The following is a 19093-nucleotide window of genomic DNA, read 5'->3' on the forward strand; positions in this document are numbered from 1 at the left end:
TCTCGGGAAGAAAACCAGCTGACGCGCGCCTGGAGAAAATCCATGTACAAATAGGAACCCATGAATGAAGCAGCTTTAGGGTCTTGAATCAGAAGCACAACATGTGGCAAAGCACTATAGATGGTACTGGGAAAAAACACCCTACTTCCCATCCATCTACAGGGAGGTGCTTTAGTATGTGTCTACCCAGATACTCACACACCTGCTCCAATATGTCAGTGTCTCCAAAACCTACAATATTCACCTTTCAGTTCTTAAGTCAGTTGTCTGATACTTCCCTAAGAGTCAACAGCTCTAGTTCATAAAATTGCTTGTTTACCATCTGATGCAGTGGACACTAGTTGTTTTTCACATTCAACTAGCAAAAGTAAACAGTAACAAAGTGTCAGAGTGAACTATAGGAAAACGTAACAAGCCAGCTCCTTTTCAACGTGTCCTGGGCCTCTATAGACACATTTGATTTTGTACTCAGTGAAGTGTGTGATATTGCAGAGCTGAAGGGCCTTTGAGAGTTCCTCTCATCCCCTACCCAGCAGATAGTGGAGGTGCAGCCTGGCCAGCGTGAAGCATCTTCCTGACCAGCTCCCACCTGTATCACTGCAAAACGACCAGGCCTTCCCAAAGCTGGATTCATGCACAAAGAGACACAGAGCTAGGACTGATGACAGGAAATGGAATTTGATAAGAAAAGGGAAATCAGATGTGAGAATCAAGACTTCAGTTCTCCTCCAATTTCTAGCTGATGTATGGTATTATTCTGGATAAGACAATCTTCCCATGTCTGTTTTCTTAATGGAAAACTTGCTAAGAGTATTTTTCCTTATCTCAAAGTGGCCTGCAGAGTGGGAAGAGTTAACAGTTTTACAACTGTGTTGACCTCTTTAGGTAAAAAGCATTAGATGAAACTTTTATGGTAATAACCGCCGTTATTGAAAATCATAATATAGACACCCATGATCCATAATTCTTTTGTAACAACGTATCTAGGTTGCTTAAATTGTGATTTTTAAATGTTTGGGATGTATGGTTTCTGGAAATGTCTTCACTTAGCCAGATAGCCTCAGGTCCATTAACTTAAAAAAAAAGAATGCTAGTAGATCTATGCCTCTCAGACATCAGTTTATAAGCAATAAACTTTTGTGGAATAACACTGGCACCAATCCCCTCACATTAACTAAGACATGTAACTTTCATAATACTATCAATGAACTGGAGAGCTGGAGTTTAACGTGAGCCTACCGACATTACAAAAATGCAATTCAAAGATCTACAAACAATTAAGAAAACCATTCCAAAGCTAGGAGAACTATTTCTAGAGTTTTCTCTGGTCTTTGGCTAACCATTTGTAGTGCCCAGCTGATTTTGTGGCCATTGCTGACAGCAATCATGGCGAGCTGGAAAATGTGCCAGGGGTTGTCCCTGGCACTTTCCCCCGAGATCCAGGTGTGTACAAGGCCCTGCAAGGCAGAAGTCAGGTGGAGCACCCAAGACGGCGGCCAGCTTTTACCTGCACATGACGGGCAGCACTGTCCAGGATGAATGGTGGGGTTGCCACAGGCAGGCACCGGGCAGGTGATCAGGGCACACATTTCCCGTCCATTGTGACAGTAGCATTCCCGGCACCCATCATGCCAGCTTTCCTCATTTTTATGATGATGGCCATCCATGGACAGACATGTGCCTGACAGGACGGGTGGCCCAGCTGAAGCAGGGACCTCTGGACAGACAGAAGGCAGCCTGGTAAAGAAGTAGCCACTGCACGGCAGAAACAGCCCCTAGAGTCCTTAGTGTACTGGAACCCAGTCACTAAAATCACACTGACAAAGGGCAGTCAGGGGACATGGGGACTGCTCACAAGAATTTACATCAGTATGCATTCTCAATGTTGGAGGAAAGAGACAGAATCCAACCAGCAAGTAAATTTTTCTTCTATGGGGAGGGGGAAGTTCATAACGGCACTGTATTCTTTCACTCCACTTGTTGATATTTTAGACATTTAACAAGCGTCGACTTTATAATGGCTATTGCTCACATGTATCACATATACACAGATATACATAGATATAGAATGATTATTCTATAAGTTCCATCCAACAGGGGGAATCCTGAGCCTGTTGCAACTAAGATTCCAGTTTAGTGGAACAACTACAGCAGGGATTAGGATTTTTTTTCTTCTCTGGTTCTTAAAAACACCATGAAGGGATTAACTGTCAGAGCAAACTTTAGGAATCATTTATCGCTTCATCTGCAGATCATGCTGAAAACTACCGGGCGATGTGGGGGGGTTGCAGCCTGGGTAACGGCAGCTAAGGCACACACTCAACGGCCTCAGGAATGTACCTGGAGCAGGGATGCTCACACAACAGGGACACGCAGGACCTGTGCTTACACAACAGCTGCTGGCTGGCATGTGCTTATTCAGAGGCTAAATTCTCACGGACACCTCTGTGACCAGGAAATACACCAGCCAGGTCCTTGAGCTACAGCAATCTTCAAGGACTTTGGAATGGAGAACTTTACTGTAGCACTTGCGCACACGGGAGACTCCGTGGAGGTCAAGATTAAGGAGCTTCAGGCTAAAGTTCCTGAGACAAGTAAAAGTGCAGAGCTAAGCAGTGATGAACCTGGACAGTGTTCTTGTCCATCCTGTGCTTTCAATTTGATTCTGAGCTTTTACTGTGTTAAGATCAAAGGAAAAGGGAATCCTGTGGGATGGTCCCATGGAGAGCAGCATTTGTGCCAGGGAAGGCAGCAATCACTGAAATGGTCTGGTTTACACAATGTCCTTCTGCTCTTGGTCTTGGTGCCCCTGGCTGCTTGAGGGAGAAGGGACATGTGTTCAAACTTACCTCGGCACTTGCAGATAAGACAGCCGTGACTGTCCTGCTGGAACCCCAAGGGGCAGATTTTACTGCATGCGAGCTCTGGACATTTCTTACAGCGACAGATGTCACAGCCGTGCTTATTCTTCCTGGGTAATTAAAATTTTGTCAGAGGTCAGGAAAATCACAAAGTCTCAGATGATGCCCAAGTACTCAGACCGAGGGTCAGTGAAGTGATATTGCTATTAAGCGGGGTGACTTTTGCTTGAAAGGCTCTTGCAGTGTTGTGTAATTAGCTCCCTGTGGCTCTAACCACCACTCAACTCTAAAGCCCCCAAGCCTTTATGTGCTTCTCATACGTGACTGTCAGAATCCCAATGACATGACTCTTCATTTCATTAGGGAAAGTGCTAGCATAATAGAAAAAAATGAATGTACCACTCATTGCTGATCAGTGCTGAAGGCCAATAGTAGAGGTGAAAGCTCTTTTTTTTTGTTAGGTCTACACCTTCCTTACATCATCACATTCTGAGTGATTCTAGATGTTAGTTAAAATTTCAATGAAATTATCTGCTGAAAACTTTGTAGAAGAAAGAAAAAGAACTTACGATCACAAAGATCTGGAAATGCTACATAAGCATTGATGATCAAGAGCCACAATGACTTTTATTAAATTTATAAGTTACTGAAATTAAATTTGCTGATTTTACTAAATCTGTTGTTACAGAAAGAATAATTTCATGAGCCACTAACTAGACTCAAGAAACTTCTGCCTGGTAATCGGGATGCTATGCCTTGTGAATGCACTGCTGTCAATCCCTCAAGCTACTGTTTAAATAAATGACCCCCGAACACTTTAGGACCTCATGACAATTTTGTGCATTGTTTCAGCCAGTCTCTGAAGCGTCTTGCCTGGGAGAGTCTCACATCAGAGGTCCAGAGGGTCTATCTGGTCCATCTCCATAAAATAGCAAGAATAAGACTGGATTATCTTTGGTGACACAATCTTTTACCTTTGTTCTGAATCACGTGGCAAAACAAGTACTGATATCCTGGACTCAGCTTATTACTGATTCATTCACCAACACACAACACAGCCAATAGAATGAGTGCGACTGTTCCATTGAGGTGACCTTAATATAAGAAATACGTACAGGTATCCAAGTGGACAATACTTGTCACAGATTATGGGTCTGCACTTCTTGGGCCGTGGGCGGCACTGACAGATTTCACAGTTGTGGGCGTCAGTCAGGAAGCCAAAGGGACAGTCCAAGGTACAGCCATGTTTGAGACCTGAGCACAGCTCTTCCCCTGCGAAGACACACAAACAGCATGTTGCTGCCTCAGACAGACCAAAACACACTAACACAACACGTTTCTCGAATCCTCTTGTCTAGCAAAAAATTGACACCCCTGGGTGGGTCTACCACAGCATCACACATGGTTGGGCAGTACAGACTGTGTGACTTGATGGTTGACTCAATGTGACTCCATGTTCTGAGGACAATATAAAAAGTCCAACTCTGAAGAATGAATTTCTTCTTTTATTAATTTACTTTATTTGAAAAGCAGGATTAGAGAAAAAAGAGAGAGAGAGAGAGGAGAGAGTGTAGGTTTCCACCCAGTGCTTCACTCCCCAAGTGGCTGCAGTCAGGGTTGGGCCAGGCTAAAGAACCCAGGAACCTAATCTGGGTCTCCCATGTGGGTGCAGGAGTTCAGGCATGTGAGCCATCCTCCATTGCTTCTCCAGGTGCCCCTGCAGGAAACTGGGCCAGAAACAGAGCAGCAGGGACACGAACTGGCCGTGAACTGGTGCCAACGTGGATAGCTTAACCTATTACCCCACAATACCAGTTCCAGAAGAATGGATTCTAAAGACTGTGGATCTGGCAGTAAACGGCAGCAAGCCAGTGACTGTTAATAACTAAGGGTATTCCTTGGTTCCAGTGCAAGGCGGGACTGAGAACGGAGCCAGCCCAGCGATTGCAACCACCAGCTGATCGTGGCGATGGACTGTGCCGGGCCCGGTGCTTGCTGGAACATGCGGGAATCTGATCTGGGAATACCTCTAAGTCTCTTTGGTGATCTCCCCAATCGAACTGCTGGACTCAGAGCCCTGGCTAGGAGAGGATGGAGGACGGAGGACGGAACAGGTCAATCAACCACCTCAGCTAAACGTTGGGCAGTGAAATACTGGGCAAACGAAGACTCCATGATGGACTGTGACAATCAGTGGCTTCTTCAATGACCTAATCGAGCTGGGAGGGATGTGACTGGCAGCGATCCATAACTGGAAGACTATTAAGACCACTTGAGCAAGTATCTCAGCATGCTCCACATCTGGGACCTTGGGCGGGTGTGAGACTGGGTGGGGATTCTCCCTCAATATCCCCCTTCACCTCAGATACATAAATAATATAATAAAAATGTATATATAAAAAATAAAATAAAATTAACTTCAAAAAAAAATAACTAAGGGTATTTTTTCCTGAGTTTTTAATGTCACCTTTAACCACTTATGTTAATTTATGTTAAACTGTGGGAATTAGGAAAAATATGCTCAATAGTTTTCATTAGGAAGTTGATTTACTTTGCATAAATATGATAATGCACGTGAAAATGTCCACATAATTTTACCCTATGGGTGTTAGATGCTATCATATAATATGCTATGTTATATGCATAAAAGATTTCTGACTCTACCTTTTAAAAAAGGTATGGGAGCAGAGAGATCTAGTTCCTGCCTCACTTTCCAAATGCATGTAAGAATCACAGCAGGGCCAAACTTAAACTACAAGTTCAGAATTTTATCTGAGTCTCCCAAGTGGATGGAAGAGACCCAAGTATTTGAACCATTACCTGCTGTCTTTCCTACAGCACACACTGGTAGGAAGCCGGATTGGAACTGGAATAGCCAGAATTAAAACCAGGCATCACCTAACTGGAAGCAGATGTCTCAAGTAGTATCTTACCTGCTGCACAAAATACCTGCTCCCAACACATACATTCTTTATTTTTAAGGAGGAAACCCACAGGAAAAAGGAAAGGGTGTGGTGCTGTGGTGTAGAGAGTTAAGCCACCACTTGAGACCCCAACATCTCAGAGTGCCTGGATCGAGTCCTAGACACTCTATTTCTAATCCAGCTTCCTATTAATATGCCTGGAAAGATCATGAACGATAGCCCAGGTGCTTAGGTCCCATATGGAAAAACAGGACAGAGTTTGAAGCTCCGGGTTTCAGTGTGGTCCAGCTCTGGCTATTGCTGCCAGACAGCCTGCTCTAGCTTGCTCTCTCACTCTGCTGTTGTACTGCTCTCCTTTCTCCTCTCCCTCCCACTCTCTTCTTTTTGCTGCTCTGCAAATTATTAATGAATGAATCCTAACCACCACAACAAAAAGAAATAAAGCAAGAAAGTGATTGGCAAAATAAACTACTGGAGAGAAGAGCTTCATAGAATGTTCTAAAATGATATCAAAAGGTTTGGATTAAAGGCTTAGCAGGGAAATAAGTGGAATAAAAATGCTAAGGTAAGAAGCATGCTTGGCTATATAAATAAAGCAAGCTGATACCTGTCTGAATTGAAAACAGTATTTGAAAGACAGGTTTGAAGCAGTGAAGTCGATATGATTAGGCAATGTTTGAATACTGGTGTGCAAAGACTGGCAAGATGGGAACCAGAGACTATTACTGTTGCAGTGATAAATCAATTTTTATTTTGTTTGAATATCCTTTAAGTATAAATACTGTGATAATGCATAAGGCACTAAAAAAAAAAACCCCAGAAGCTATTTACACCATCCACACACAAATCTTATAATCTAAAATTAAACTTTAACTACAATTAAAGGGTGAAATGGGTCCATGTTTTACATAAATACTTTCAGATAGCATCTTTTATGAATCTTGGTTGGAAACATTTGCATATTAATTTGTTATCTTTTAAAAGGAAAATGTGATGTATGGGATAATTTTCTGCTTTGTCATTATCATAAACCTTTCATTACACATTTCATATAACCTCATGGGTCTGTATCACGTTGTGAAGCAATTGAATACTAATCTGCAGCTTTAAAAGAGAAATTCTAAATGGCTCATTAAAAAAATTTGTAATTATACGACTTGGAAGGTCACCATTTTCCTTCCCCATTATTACAGCAATGATGAAAAAGTGGAAGAAAATATTCAGAGCCACATTTCTCTCACTGACACACAGGTCTACGTTGTGACCCATTTTTTAATCACAAGAAGTTTTAAGTCATGATATCAGCTGGATTATGTTAGGAAACAGGTGAATTAAAAACACCCTCAGAACTTCTTGGAGTCTATACCCTTGGGGACTAAATTCAGGAGAACTCTAAATTTTTAGTACCTTTGTGCCTTAACTTGTTCTAACATCAAAGTAATTTGGTAAGACCCAAATTTGTCTTAAATCTACCCTTGCTCTTCGCTGGAAGAGAATTCCAAATAAAGGCTGCTATGTTTACTGTATTCAAGATCTTCTCCAGAAAAACAGCTGGGCTGTGACACCAAGGAATGAGATGCTCTCATGCTCCCCAACTTGCCGCTGCTCCCCTGTGTGCTAACAGTCTGGAATACATCAACTCTGCTCCCCAACAAAAGGGAGAGATCTAGGACTGGGGTGTTACCTTCTCACGGTATTCATATTACACAGATTATATTAATACACAACTATGTTACATGTTATATATAGTAACTATATTAATGTTATAGTATGCTCATTATTATTAGTGGTAGCAATATTTTCCATGACAGTTTTGTAGGGACTATCACACTGTTTAGCAAGGAGTGGGTTTCAATAAATATCTGAATGAATGCGTGAATCTATGTTCTTGCCACTTACCCTTCTGTTCTCAAGGCTGCCATATTGACAGAGAAATAACAGCATGAAAAAGACTTGCTCTGATAGTATTGAAAAATTTCCAGAATATTGACATTTGCTAAATATATTAAAATATTATCGAATAGCTCAGAAACAGGGGACATTAAGGATTGGAAATCAATCCTAGATTCACGTTTCTTATCTCAGATTTTTTTCTGAAGAGAAATATATCATTTAGGAAGACATTTAAATAAAGAGCAGAATGAAGATATTGGAAACAACTTATTCATGCAAAGGAGGGAGCTTATTCGTCTGGAAATCATAGTACACCACTTGAGGCAACTATGAGGAAAGATGCTGCTTTGTGGTCCTGATTTTTCGGTACTGTGATTTTACTGTGATCTAATATTGCTTTCTAATCCATTGGGGAAAAATGACCACTGAAGAGGAAGTGATTAACACTGGCAGAGTACAGAACCTGTGCAGTGTAGCTGGCAAGCAGTAAACTTTCCATTCATCCAGGAAAAACAGAGAAGTTTGGTCTAGGTGTCAAGATACAAGGCATTCTTAATCCTGAGTGCAACTGCCAGGCAGAGCACAATGCCAGCAGGTTGCCCAGGGCGGAGATGTGTGGTTTTTGCTGCTGTGTTCCCAAGTCATGGATACCTATGATTGCTACGAACTGCTAGCAAGAACGGCTGGGAAGTTCCTGAGACTGTTAGTTAATGAAATGCAATGCTGTAAATGCTGGTTACATGCTCGACTCTGGCAGATGTTGGTTCACAGTCATAATACTAAAGTGAAAAGCAGCAGTTTACCTTCCTTTGTTTAATGCTACAACCTCTTTGGGGTACTTGGTTCACAAATTTCATGAAAAATACGAAGGCTCCTCCCTCCTTATTTTATATGAATACATGAATTTCTAGATCAAAGCAACCTTAATTTCAAGGTTTACAGCATATCAGAACTAGAATTTATCAGCATTGTAGTCATATCCACTTGATTTCAAGATGTGATCAGTAAGATGCTACAATATCAATGCCATTTAATTTATAGAGATGTGATTGAATTCATACAATTTATACAGTAAGCTGCAGTATATTGTGTGTGCTAAGTTTTTATTTTTGGTTAGGAAGTAACAGTACTCTATGCCCAAAAAAGTCACCTAGCACCTTATTTAAATTATTTTCATTTTTGCTGCTACCCTATCCTCTTAAATGTTTTCTACCATGTTTCCTTTTTTCATTCTAAACCTGTTTTTAAGAACTGAATTGGAGTGATTTAAATTCTCCATATGCTCTTGATGCAAGATGATTTTGCTTAGCACTGCTGCAAAAATGTTACAGCATAAAAACAAAACCTCAGTATATCAAAAAGAAAAAAAAATCTTTGTCATATGCTTTTTGAAGGACATGTTTCCAGATGATTTCAGAGGATTTTCATTTCAATCATATTGAGACTGTGTACAGCAAATTATATTGTAGCACAATTACAATATATTAGCATGATACCAATATCATCAACATATTACCAACATTGATTAAGTGTAAGGACGATTTTATCTTACTTTTAAAAAAGCTATTCAAGATGGACAGAGTGAGTCTCTTCTGCTGGGTCACTACGCAAATGCTACCACTGGTTGATGCTAGGAGCTGGGAACTCGATCAGGGACTCCTTTGTAGGGGACAGGGACCCAGCTACGATAAACACCTGCTGCTTCCAGGTTCCACTTTTATAGGAAGTTAAACTCAGTAGCTAGGTTCAGAAATGGAACCCAGGCACTCTGACGTGGGACACAGCCATCCTTGAAGTTAAGTCAAAGGCCTGCTTCTTTACACTGTTGGTATCCCTCTAGTACTCAACTCGGCATGAATTCAACAAGTGCCAGATGATTACAAGTATGACTGACTGAGAAAACAACAAATTGATGAGGACAAGAGAAATATTTATTAGGTGTTGGCCTTACTTTCAGAAATCTTCATGCTAACAGAAACTAACCTGTAAGAGAACACTTTAGTGTGACAAGTCAATGTCACTGTATGTGAAAAGGCCTTGGATGAATAAATATTATGATGGAGAATTTTGGACAAGGCAAATACTTATCAAGTAGCTACAGTTGGAAAAAGAACGAACATACTGTGCCTTACTTCACGACAAAGAGCTTTGTTATGAAACTCAAGAAGGTACGGACTGGTATTGTTGGAGCATCACTTGTGATGTTTGCATCTCCTGTGAGTTCTGATTTGAGCCCCGGCTGCTTCACTTCCAACCCAGCTCCCCGCTAATGTGCTTAGGAAATACAGTCATATATGACAGGTACTTGAGCCATTGTCTCCTATGTGGGAGACTTAGACGGGAGTTTCAGGTTCCTGATTCTGGCCTGGCACAGCCCTAATCATAGTGGTCATTTGCAGAAAACCAGTACATGGAAGTTCTTCTCTCTCTGATTCTACCTTTCAGATAAAAAAAATCTTAAACACAGGAAGGAGAAAGAATAATTGAAGATTAAAATTACAAAGTAAAAGAGAAGGTAGATACAGCAAGTATCTCACAAGGACCGAAAGAAGTGGAGGCAGACAGGTTTGAGAACACAGGAGGGAAGCTAGGGGCTTTCCAGGGCGCTGGTTTGAGCTGACTCAGAAAAGGATGTTATAAAACAGCCAGAACACACACAGAACAAACAAGTACCATTCATCAGGTGATGAAGCCAGCTCCATATCCATTTATTTTGTTCCCCCAATAGCCCATCAATTAGGTACTATTTCCTGTCCCTCATGGATGACAACACAGAGGCCAGAAGTCAGGCAGTCTGTCCTGGCCACCTAGTCCTGTGATGCCACAGCCTGAGAGGAGAGCTGCTCTCACAAGCATCTAACAACCTAGGATCCAGAAACTTGGTTTTGACCAGACTCAGTTCCCAAAGGGGTGTCAAATAGGATGAGTAACAGGAATTGGGGAAGTGAGAGCAGAATGCTATACACCACTGTTCTACTTGATGGAGATAAGTGAACAAATTCCAAATGTGCTTAATCAAGTTTTCAGGTGATTATATGGACACTGTAGGATTCAAATAAAGAGAACTTGCAAGGGAATCTTCAGCAATATTAGTGTCCAAAGGCACTTGTTCATTCCTATAGCCCAGTACCTACTGAGCACAGCCCTGGGAGATGGGTAGTTACTTTCCTAGTCTTCTAAGCTTGAGCTTGAACTTGAACTTGAGCTCTCACTCTTACCAGGACTATTAAAAAAAAAAAACCTTTTTGTTTTAATCTGAGAAGGAGGAAGGGAGAAAGAGGGAAAAAAAGAGAGACAGAGAAAGATCCATCATGTACCAGTATGGCTGAAAGGTTAGAGCTGGGCCTGTCTGAAGCCAGGAGCCAGGAGCCTCTAGGTCTCCCATGTGGGTGCAGGGGCACTTGGGCCATTCTTCAACTGCTTTCACAGGCACACCAGCAGCAAGCTGACTGGAAGTAGAGCAGCTGGAACTCAAACCAGTGCCCACGTGGGATCCTGGCAATGCAAGCAGCAGCAACAGCACCCCGCCCAGTGGACTTACTTTTTAAAGTTACATTATAGAATTTAGTTTAGGATGGTGCTACCTCATTATTGTTTCAACTACAGAAATTCAATTTTTCCTATAGCAGTGTGTGCATTTTATCCATCTTTGTGAGTTCAACACTGAGGGTAGTACCTGAAACTTGAAAAGTGCTCAATAAATACTAGGTTAAAGAAGAAATTAGAAAAAAGGGAAGACTAGATATTGCTAAAGATAGGTGAAATATGTGAACACTGAATGTTTCATTAAAACGTCTGTGTAGGAAACATGATGTAAAACATACTGGTCTCCTGCACAGACCTACATTTGAATGAAACGGAGGTACACGGCAGGCTACACAGATGTTCCTTCTAAAAGACAGCGTGCAACCCTGTCAAAGACATGGGAGAGGGAAGCTCTTCCTAACAGGCTCAGTTTGCAAAAAGCCAATGATAGGATCTGACTGCTTCAATTAGAGTTGAGGGAAATTACTTCTTTAGACTTACTGATGGAAGGTGAAGTGACAGGACTCTTATGTAACCATCATCAGTTGTCAAGCTCTCCAAACAGCAAACTCAGGTGAAGGCAGAGCATGAGGTGACGGGGAACAAGAAAACTGGCACTTTTAAAATGTTCTGAAAAGAATTTAAGGTTTGGTCCCATGTTAAGCCAAGAATTGTACAACTAATACCTGTAACGTAACAGGCACTAGAAGGACTGAAACATAAACTCTTCATTACACAATTAACAATTTATTTTGACACGGAAAGAAAAAAAGTTGGCCATTTGAGTAAACACAAGTGGCTGCTAAGGCAACTCTCTGATGACCTGGGCTTTCTAAAGGGAGGCACAAAGAGCAGACTGGTGTTTAAGAGGGCCTGGTGCTTTCCTGGACAGAAACAAGTGCAGGAAGGCAAGACAGGCCCAGATGGACAGAGGCTTACAGAAAATCTACAAATGGCAACAACCATGAGCCCAACAACAGTTGCATAAACTCTGGTTTTGCACAAACTCTACTGTGAAGATTATGTGCCTATGGTAATATAACTCAAACAGAATTACTCAAACTCCCATTTTGCACCTTCGGTAAAAATGCTGCTACCAAAAAAAAGTGATGAATTAATAAGGTTAAGAGGAATGTAATGTCCCACTGTCATGGAGAAGGTGAGCACCTACCTACATTAAGTCTATGAGCCTGGGATCACTGTTCCCAGAGGCTCACAGGGAATCTGCTTATTACAGCACCATCATCCTTAGCTGGGAAAGATCAGAGAGAATGGAAAGAGATTCTGGAAAGGAAGCCATATGACAATTTAAAAGAGTTACAGAAAACTAAGTTTAACGTTCACAATGAAACTTCTTCAGGAAGGACTGTCACATGATTTACAATCGTTAAAGAGGCAAGCACTGACCCCTGGGAGCAGGCACAGGTTCAGAAGAATAAGCCATGCTTGACTAACTTCAGTTTATTCTCAAAATACAATTCGCAGCAAAGGAATGCTTTAAGCATGATGTGTTCTGAGTTCAGACAAGATACAGGCAAAGTGTTTCAGGACTTCATGGTGGAAACGGAGCTGATCTGTTCAGAGTTAACTTCATTCAGGGAAGCAGCAGCATGTTCAGTGTCATCCTGAAAGGTCTTCAGAATCACAGGGCTCTGTTCTCGGCTCTGTTCTATTTAACTGTTTTAGATGAGGCTGCATAAAAGTTATGCTTATATAACATTAAGTTGCCAGTCTAAGTTCATATGATCAAGATAAAAAAAATGCATCCCAATTAGTTACAACATGGTTTTGAACTACTAGGATAGTATGTTTTAACTCTGACCATGGATCTACATCATCAAAGGAGGAAATCAGGGGTGCCTGGATACCTATTCCATTCTGAAGAGCCTAGCTTGGAGTCCCAGCTACACTTCCAATCCAGCTTCCTATTAATGCCCATCCTGAGAAGCAGCAGGTGACCGCTCAAACACTCGGGTCCCTGTGACCCATGAGGGAGTCCCACATGTGGCTCTGGGCTTCTGATTTCAGCTTGGCCTTAACCTGGCAGTCAGTGCCATTTGGGGAGTGACCAGCAGATGGAAGAGCTAATTTTCTTTCATATATAACAGTAAATGAATAAAATGTAAAAACAATAGCAATAGCAACAACACAAAAACGCGAATCAAATGGCCAAATCCAGAATGGATGGGAACCACCTCACAGCAAATGCTGTGATTCTGGCTGATTACCAACTCCGTATGACCCAGCAGTGTGAAAACCCAGAGTGAACAGAGGCCATATGACAGCACTGTACTGATCAGACTGAAGCCTGGAGTACGCTGCTTGTTTCTAGGCCACTTGTTATGTAAAGACAAGGACACACTGCTTGTCGGGACACAGAAGTTACCAGATTTTGGAAACCCTTTCACACCTGAGGAATGGTCAAAGGAACAGAGGCTGTCTGTTTTCTGGAGAAACAAGTAGGGGAATTCAGTTCAGTTACACACATACAGTGTGAGAAATGCTATATATTCTATCCAGCTTCAAAGGTCATGGCCTGGAGACATAGTTGGAATTGTCCACGAAGGCAGGGCTGGGGTCAATACAGCAAAACACGCTCTGGGATTACGGCTGCCATACATGGAACGTGGCAATCTGTGTGGGTGACCTACCTGTTACTGGGACCCCAGAAAGACTCCTGTAGAGAGAGCAGAGTGAGTGCCAGGAAGCACATATACCAAAGCCACTCTGAGGCAACTGGATAAGAAAAGCTCTATTACCATAGCATGAAGTTGAAAACCAGGATCAAGGAGTGGTTCTTTTCGCCCAAATTACTTTGTGCTGTCTCTCCCTCCCACTTTCTTTTAGCTTGTCAAGGGAATGTTTGAACATGACTGAGAAAGATATTCAATCACATAATATGCTTTGACAATATCATATTAGGTCTCAGAAAAAAAAAAACAACTACAGCTTTCTATCTACTCACTGTTTTTGCACTGACACGTTTGACAGCCATTGTGATCAAGCTTGAAACCATAAATGCAGTCCTTCTCTGTCAGAGTGCAGTTGGATAACTCCCCACACGCAGGGGGATCAATTGTGATGTAGGTTGGTTCTAATAACAAAAAGAGGGAAAAAAACAATGAAACATGATTACCTCTTAGAGATGCTATTCAATCTCTGAAATCCAACACTACAATAAGCTACAAAGTCTAATCAATGATTTTCATCAAATCCTAAGTTTTCATCCTCTTGCTGTGTTTTTAACCCTGAAACAGAAATATTTTTATTTAGATTTCTGAAAATGTGAATGTACTGCTGTTTTGGTTGAGTCACTTCTCCATTTCTGGGATCGACACACAATACTTCTCTGGGAGTTTCTGCTATGGAAGCAGGCAACAGGGATTAAAACAAACTTGATTTAAATTGTTCACTATTTTTTTAATAGGAATCATGGCATTAGCTGCCAACCACCAGTTATCTTAGCCTCTATTCTGCCATACTTCTAAAACCCGTGGGAGCTATCATATAAATGAATCAGATGCTTTGGAGACTAGTTTAAAACAGCTGGATTTCTCCCATCTTTTATGTGATATTCTCTCAAGTTAGGACAGATGATATGACAGGTAACAGTGACTCTGGGCTTGGTTCCAGGGCCCTGAGGCTTATGGGAGTGGCATGTAACATGCTGGAATTTTGGAGAGACACTGGGAAGCCATGCTTGGAAGACAGCACAGAAGGACCAGAACAACTCTGGACAGAAACAGTAACTATGCAATATATCAAGCACACATCACATCCACAGGATGTGCACTGTGCTGGTCCCAAATGCCTCCACTGGAGAACCCTGTCCTGTCTGTGCTCTCAGCATCAGGAAGTGGGGGAGTGAGATGCAAACCCAGGCATGTTATTGCCTTTGGAGCTGTATAAGCCTGCTGCTACGGCAGCTGTTCTGCACTGCGTGGATGAGGGATACATTAGATGATGCTAAGCTGCAGGAAGAAGGAGACAGGACATATTTACAGAGCATCTTTTCAACCCAACGATACTATGACCTTCTTTCAAAGGAAGCTGTCCCTCACACTATCTTTGTGAAGTAGTTAAGTACAGAATATCTCTACCTCTGTTTTTACAGATGGAAAGTATGAGGTGCACAGAGGGTAGCTGACTTATCAGAGTGTACATAGCAACCCAGCAGCAGGCTGGGAATAGCACGGAACAGAGGTTCCTGACCTTCTGTCCAACACTCCATCCATTAGTCCACACTGTCTTCTCAAGTTTCAGCCCTTGTTGCCATGGAAGAGATACCAGAATAAGTGTTTTAAGCTTCCACTGCTAAGAGCAAGGGTTCTAATTTTTCTTTGCTGCTATAAGGGGATGGTGATTCAACTCCTCACAGGTAGCAGGCAGGGCTGAGTTATTACAGGGATGTTTGGGTCAGCAGTCTCCAGTAAAAACACTCATACAGTAAGCATAGCACATTCTCTATTTTTAATACAACAAACATTTTGAAAAATGCCTTGCTGAAAATTTGACATAAACTTTCCATTGTTACTTCTAATTTCTTTCAGTGACTAAAGAATTCTTTCTGATAACTTATAATAAAGTTTAAAAGCAACTTTGAAGACACAGTAAATTAGCTACTTTTACTGCTCCTAAAATTTATCATAAACATCTTTAGTCTTCAAAACTATCTGTTCTACTGATACTCTCATTCTCCAAAGATAATGATTCTATTCCAGACTTCAGTCACAAGGCTGCCAATGTTTTGACAAAAATTACTCTAGCTGCGAAAGAGCGAGCACTGGGGACGTGTGTCAGCGCTAAACCAACCATAATGCAGGTTACCTTTGTGAAGAAAGAATTCCAGGTTCTGAAGAGCTATCGGACCAAGGACTAGGGACCGGTCCCGAGTGCTGTATGTACTGCTGCAGTGGTTGGCTTATTATGGGTAGAGAAATGTCTTCGGTATATTTACATGGACCAATACCTTGCACTCTTTACTGACACTTAGATGGGAAGCTTACGAGAAACTTGTGCCTTCAGAAAATGTTACACAGAATCATATATTTTGGAGGAGTAAACTGACACTAAAAACACACAATCCTCATAGGACACGGGGAATTTTATCTCCAGCGAACTGCTGGTATTGGTTGGGAGAATGCATTGCCTAACATGCTCTTCAAATTCTAAGTGAAAATTTTCCAATAGTGATGTGGGTGCTGATTTTGTGTTTTATACTTGTTATGATTAATACATGAGATCTGTGGCTACAAAGTAAATGAGAAAAAGGACTGAGCTGTTTGAGGATCGGAAGTACAAGCCAGCAGTCCTGAGTTTTCTCTCCAGGGGCTCATCAGCGAGGCGTGCAGGCACGGATACACTGTCACACACACCTCCCCAGGAGAGGAAGCATACTCAGCTTGCTTCACTGCAACTCAGTACCACTGCTTTTGTTCAGCTGAACAGATGGAAAAATATACACACAAAAAACAGCATTTCTGTACGTGCTGGTCCTACAATGTGCATGCTAACTATTTTAGGTAAAAGAAAAAAAAAAGATCCTACTTTAAGAACCTTCCTGTCTATGCCTCAGGCAATGTAGTGATATCCAAGAATTAAAATAACTGGTACCCTTAAGCTCAATGCTTTCCCATGTATTTGTGTTCTATATTAGATGGAAGCTATCTGGCAGGAATGTACATTGAAATTCTGATACCCTCAACACTAAAGTCTAAAACACAGCAAAAGTCATCCCAAACTCCTTATTCACTAAAACTCAATTTCTTCTGGATAGATGTGGCTCTGTGATATACTCAAAATAAAAACCAAAGTTTTTAGAAAAACATTTTAATACTTGACATCTTGTTTGATTATATGTAACAATTAAGTATTATTTTCCTGTGCAGATGTAAACTGGAACAGATTTCAAAGCCTTAGCGGTGGTGCAGCACACTCTGGGATCCTGACTGCTGCTATCCCGACAAACTGGAGTTTCTGCCGGTCTGTAACAGGCACACCTGCAAATTCCACTCGTCTCTACCCTCCCGCCTGAAGTCATACATTATGTTCCTCTGCCTTTCTTCCTTCTGTGACATTGTAGTGCACACTACCTAACACGGAGGTCATATGTCCATGTGAATATCACAACCAAGATGCATCTATGATGATGCAGCACTAAATCTAACTCTGAGAATCCACTTCCAGCTCAACATACGAACTGACTGCTATCAGCAACTCATGGAAAATTGTCCTTGAGAAGGATGTGCTGCTAGACTACTGGAACCCAATTTCTTACTCTTATCCCAAGGGAGGTGCATCTGGTATCATCCTGATTGAAAGCTTTGAAAATCAACACTGTATTTATAACCCATCAAGAATGACGACCACAACCCTGCTGTATTTTTAACTTTGTTTTGTAAGGTCTTGGTGGGAGGAGAGGAGATTTTAAACAATTCAGAATTGTGGTACCACAGCATGACTACCTCTCATGCAAATACAGAAAAAAGCTTGAAAGAGTGTTGTAAAGAATGTTAAATGTGCATTCTGTTTACTTAAAGTTAAAACAGCCTGAACTTTGTCAAGAACCATGATCGTTCCACACCTTTGCTAACATAGCACTGGTGGACTTGTACAGAACACTCTTGAGTCTTGGCATGAAAACTGGAAGATTCTCAAGTCAATCTTATACTTCTGGGCTCCTGTGCTACACAGGGTCTGGAACTGAAATCAGGTGCCAGAGAGGACCCATTTTTCTAGAGGGATGATGGTTATCCCGTGCTGTGAGTGAGTTTAGTGAACAGAGCAGGAATGAACAGAGGAGCTGGTAAGACTGCTGGAAGTAATGACACATCACTGTATGTGGCATCTCTTGCATGGAGCAAAGCAAATGATGCCTCTTTAAATCGGCTGGGTGGACACGTGTTAGTAGAGGCCTTTCTAAAATGAGACATGATCTTGGGTCTTCTCATTCAGGAGAATGAGGAGCTGCTCACACAAAGGAGGAGAAATTCAATGACGTACTGCTTACAGGATCACCCTGAAATTCCATCTCGTCTTATATTGAATGAGCTGAGGAATTAAAGAAATACCTTAAAGTCCTCCAAAGGAAGAAGGCTTGAAACAGCAGGAATTCATTGTCTTTGGCTACAACTATTTCTAAAGGGAACCCTGGAACAGCTTCTTTGTGGAGAAGGATTCTAGAAATAGTTTCTGAGCCTAGAAGCAATAAAGAACAAAAATGGGTGTTTGTTATGTCTACATTCAGTCTGCTGTTCCCTGCTCTCTTGCTGAGTGGGAACCGCTACTCCCTCGTCCTTTCTTTTTCTTGACCAGTTTTTAAAGACTCTCCGGCACCTTGCACAGGTCAGAAGAGCTATTTTTGCAAGAACCCTTGCACTGTGTGGGAAGTCCAAGCTGTTATCTGCCAATTCTTAAAACCCAAGTCCTAAACAATAAAATTCTGGAAAGAAACCTTTTGTAACAATAACAGAAACAAACACATATTGGTCCTTTGTTTTATATTTAAAATTTGGCATTTTTCTCCATATCCCAAATGTATTACCAGTAAAAATATTTCAAAGAAAATGCCGATATTTTCAAGAATTAGATAGCCTTGGGAACACACCAGAATTTTATAATGATGTTCAAATATTTCCTAGAATTAAATTTATCTTTTCAGTGTGGGAAATTATGAAAGTGTGACCAGAATTAATTTGGTCAAAAATATAAAGTTAAAAGAAAAAAAATTGTGTGAATATAATCTCAACTCTCTATTTTCTTATTTAGCTTTATAAAAAATTCTCCATTAGTTTGCAGAGGAGACAGGGCTGGAGACAACTGATCCATGAATTGCAACTAACAGTGTGCGTGAAGGCTGATCTGGGCAATGGACTGTGCCGGATCCTACTG

The 19093-nt window shown here is 41.4% G+C and overlaps 1 protein-coding gene across 4 annotated transcripts in view; it reads right to left on the minus strand.

Annotated features, from left to right (window-relative positions):
• The window catches only part of LOC101529675 (cysteine-rich motor neuron 1 protein), a 187479-nt gene that overhangs the window by 34511 nt on the left and 133875 nt on the right, over nucleotides 1–19093 (minus strand). For 3 of the 4 annotated variants that reach the window (XM_004582731.2, XM_058668082.1, XM_058668084.1), the window contains 4 exons: nucleotides 14169–14297; nucleotides 3977–4133; nucleotides 2850–2971; nucleotides 1508–1717 (listed from right to left, as the gene is read on the minus strand). In XM_004582731.2, coding sequence (XP_004582788.2) covers nucleotides 1508–1717; nucleotides 2850–2971; nucleotides 3977–4133; nucleotides 14169–14297 — 618 coding nt within the window. The remainder of the gene's footprint in view (nucleotides 1–1507; nucleotides 1718–2849; nucleotides 2972–3976; nucleotides 4134–14168; nucleotides 14298–19093) is intronic. The other variant, XM_058668083.1, reaches the window with a different exon arrangement.

Source organism: Ochotona princeps, chromosome 8, assembly GCF_030435755.1.
Source record: "Ochotona princeps isolate mOchPri1 chromosome 8, mOchPri1.hap1, whole genome shotgun sequence".
Taxonomy (NCBI): Eukaryota; Metazoa; Chordata; class Mammalia; order Lagomorpha; family Ochotonidae; genus Ochotona; species Ochotona princeps.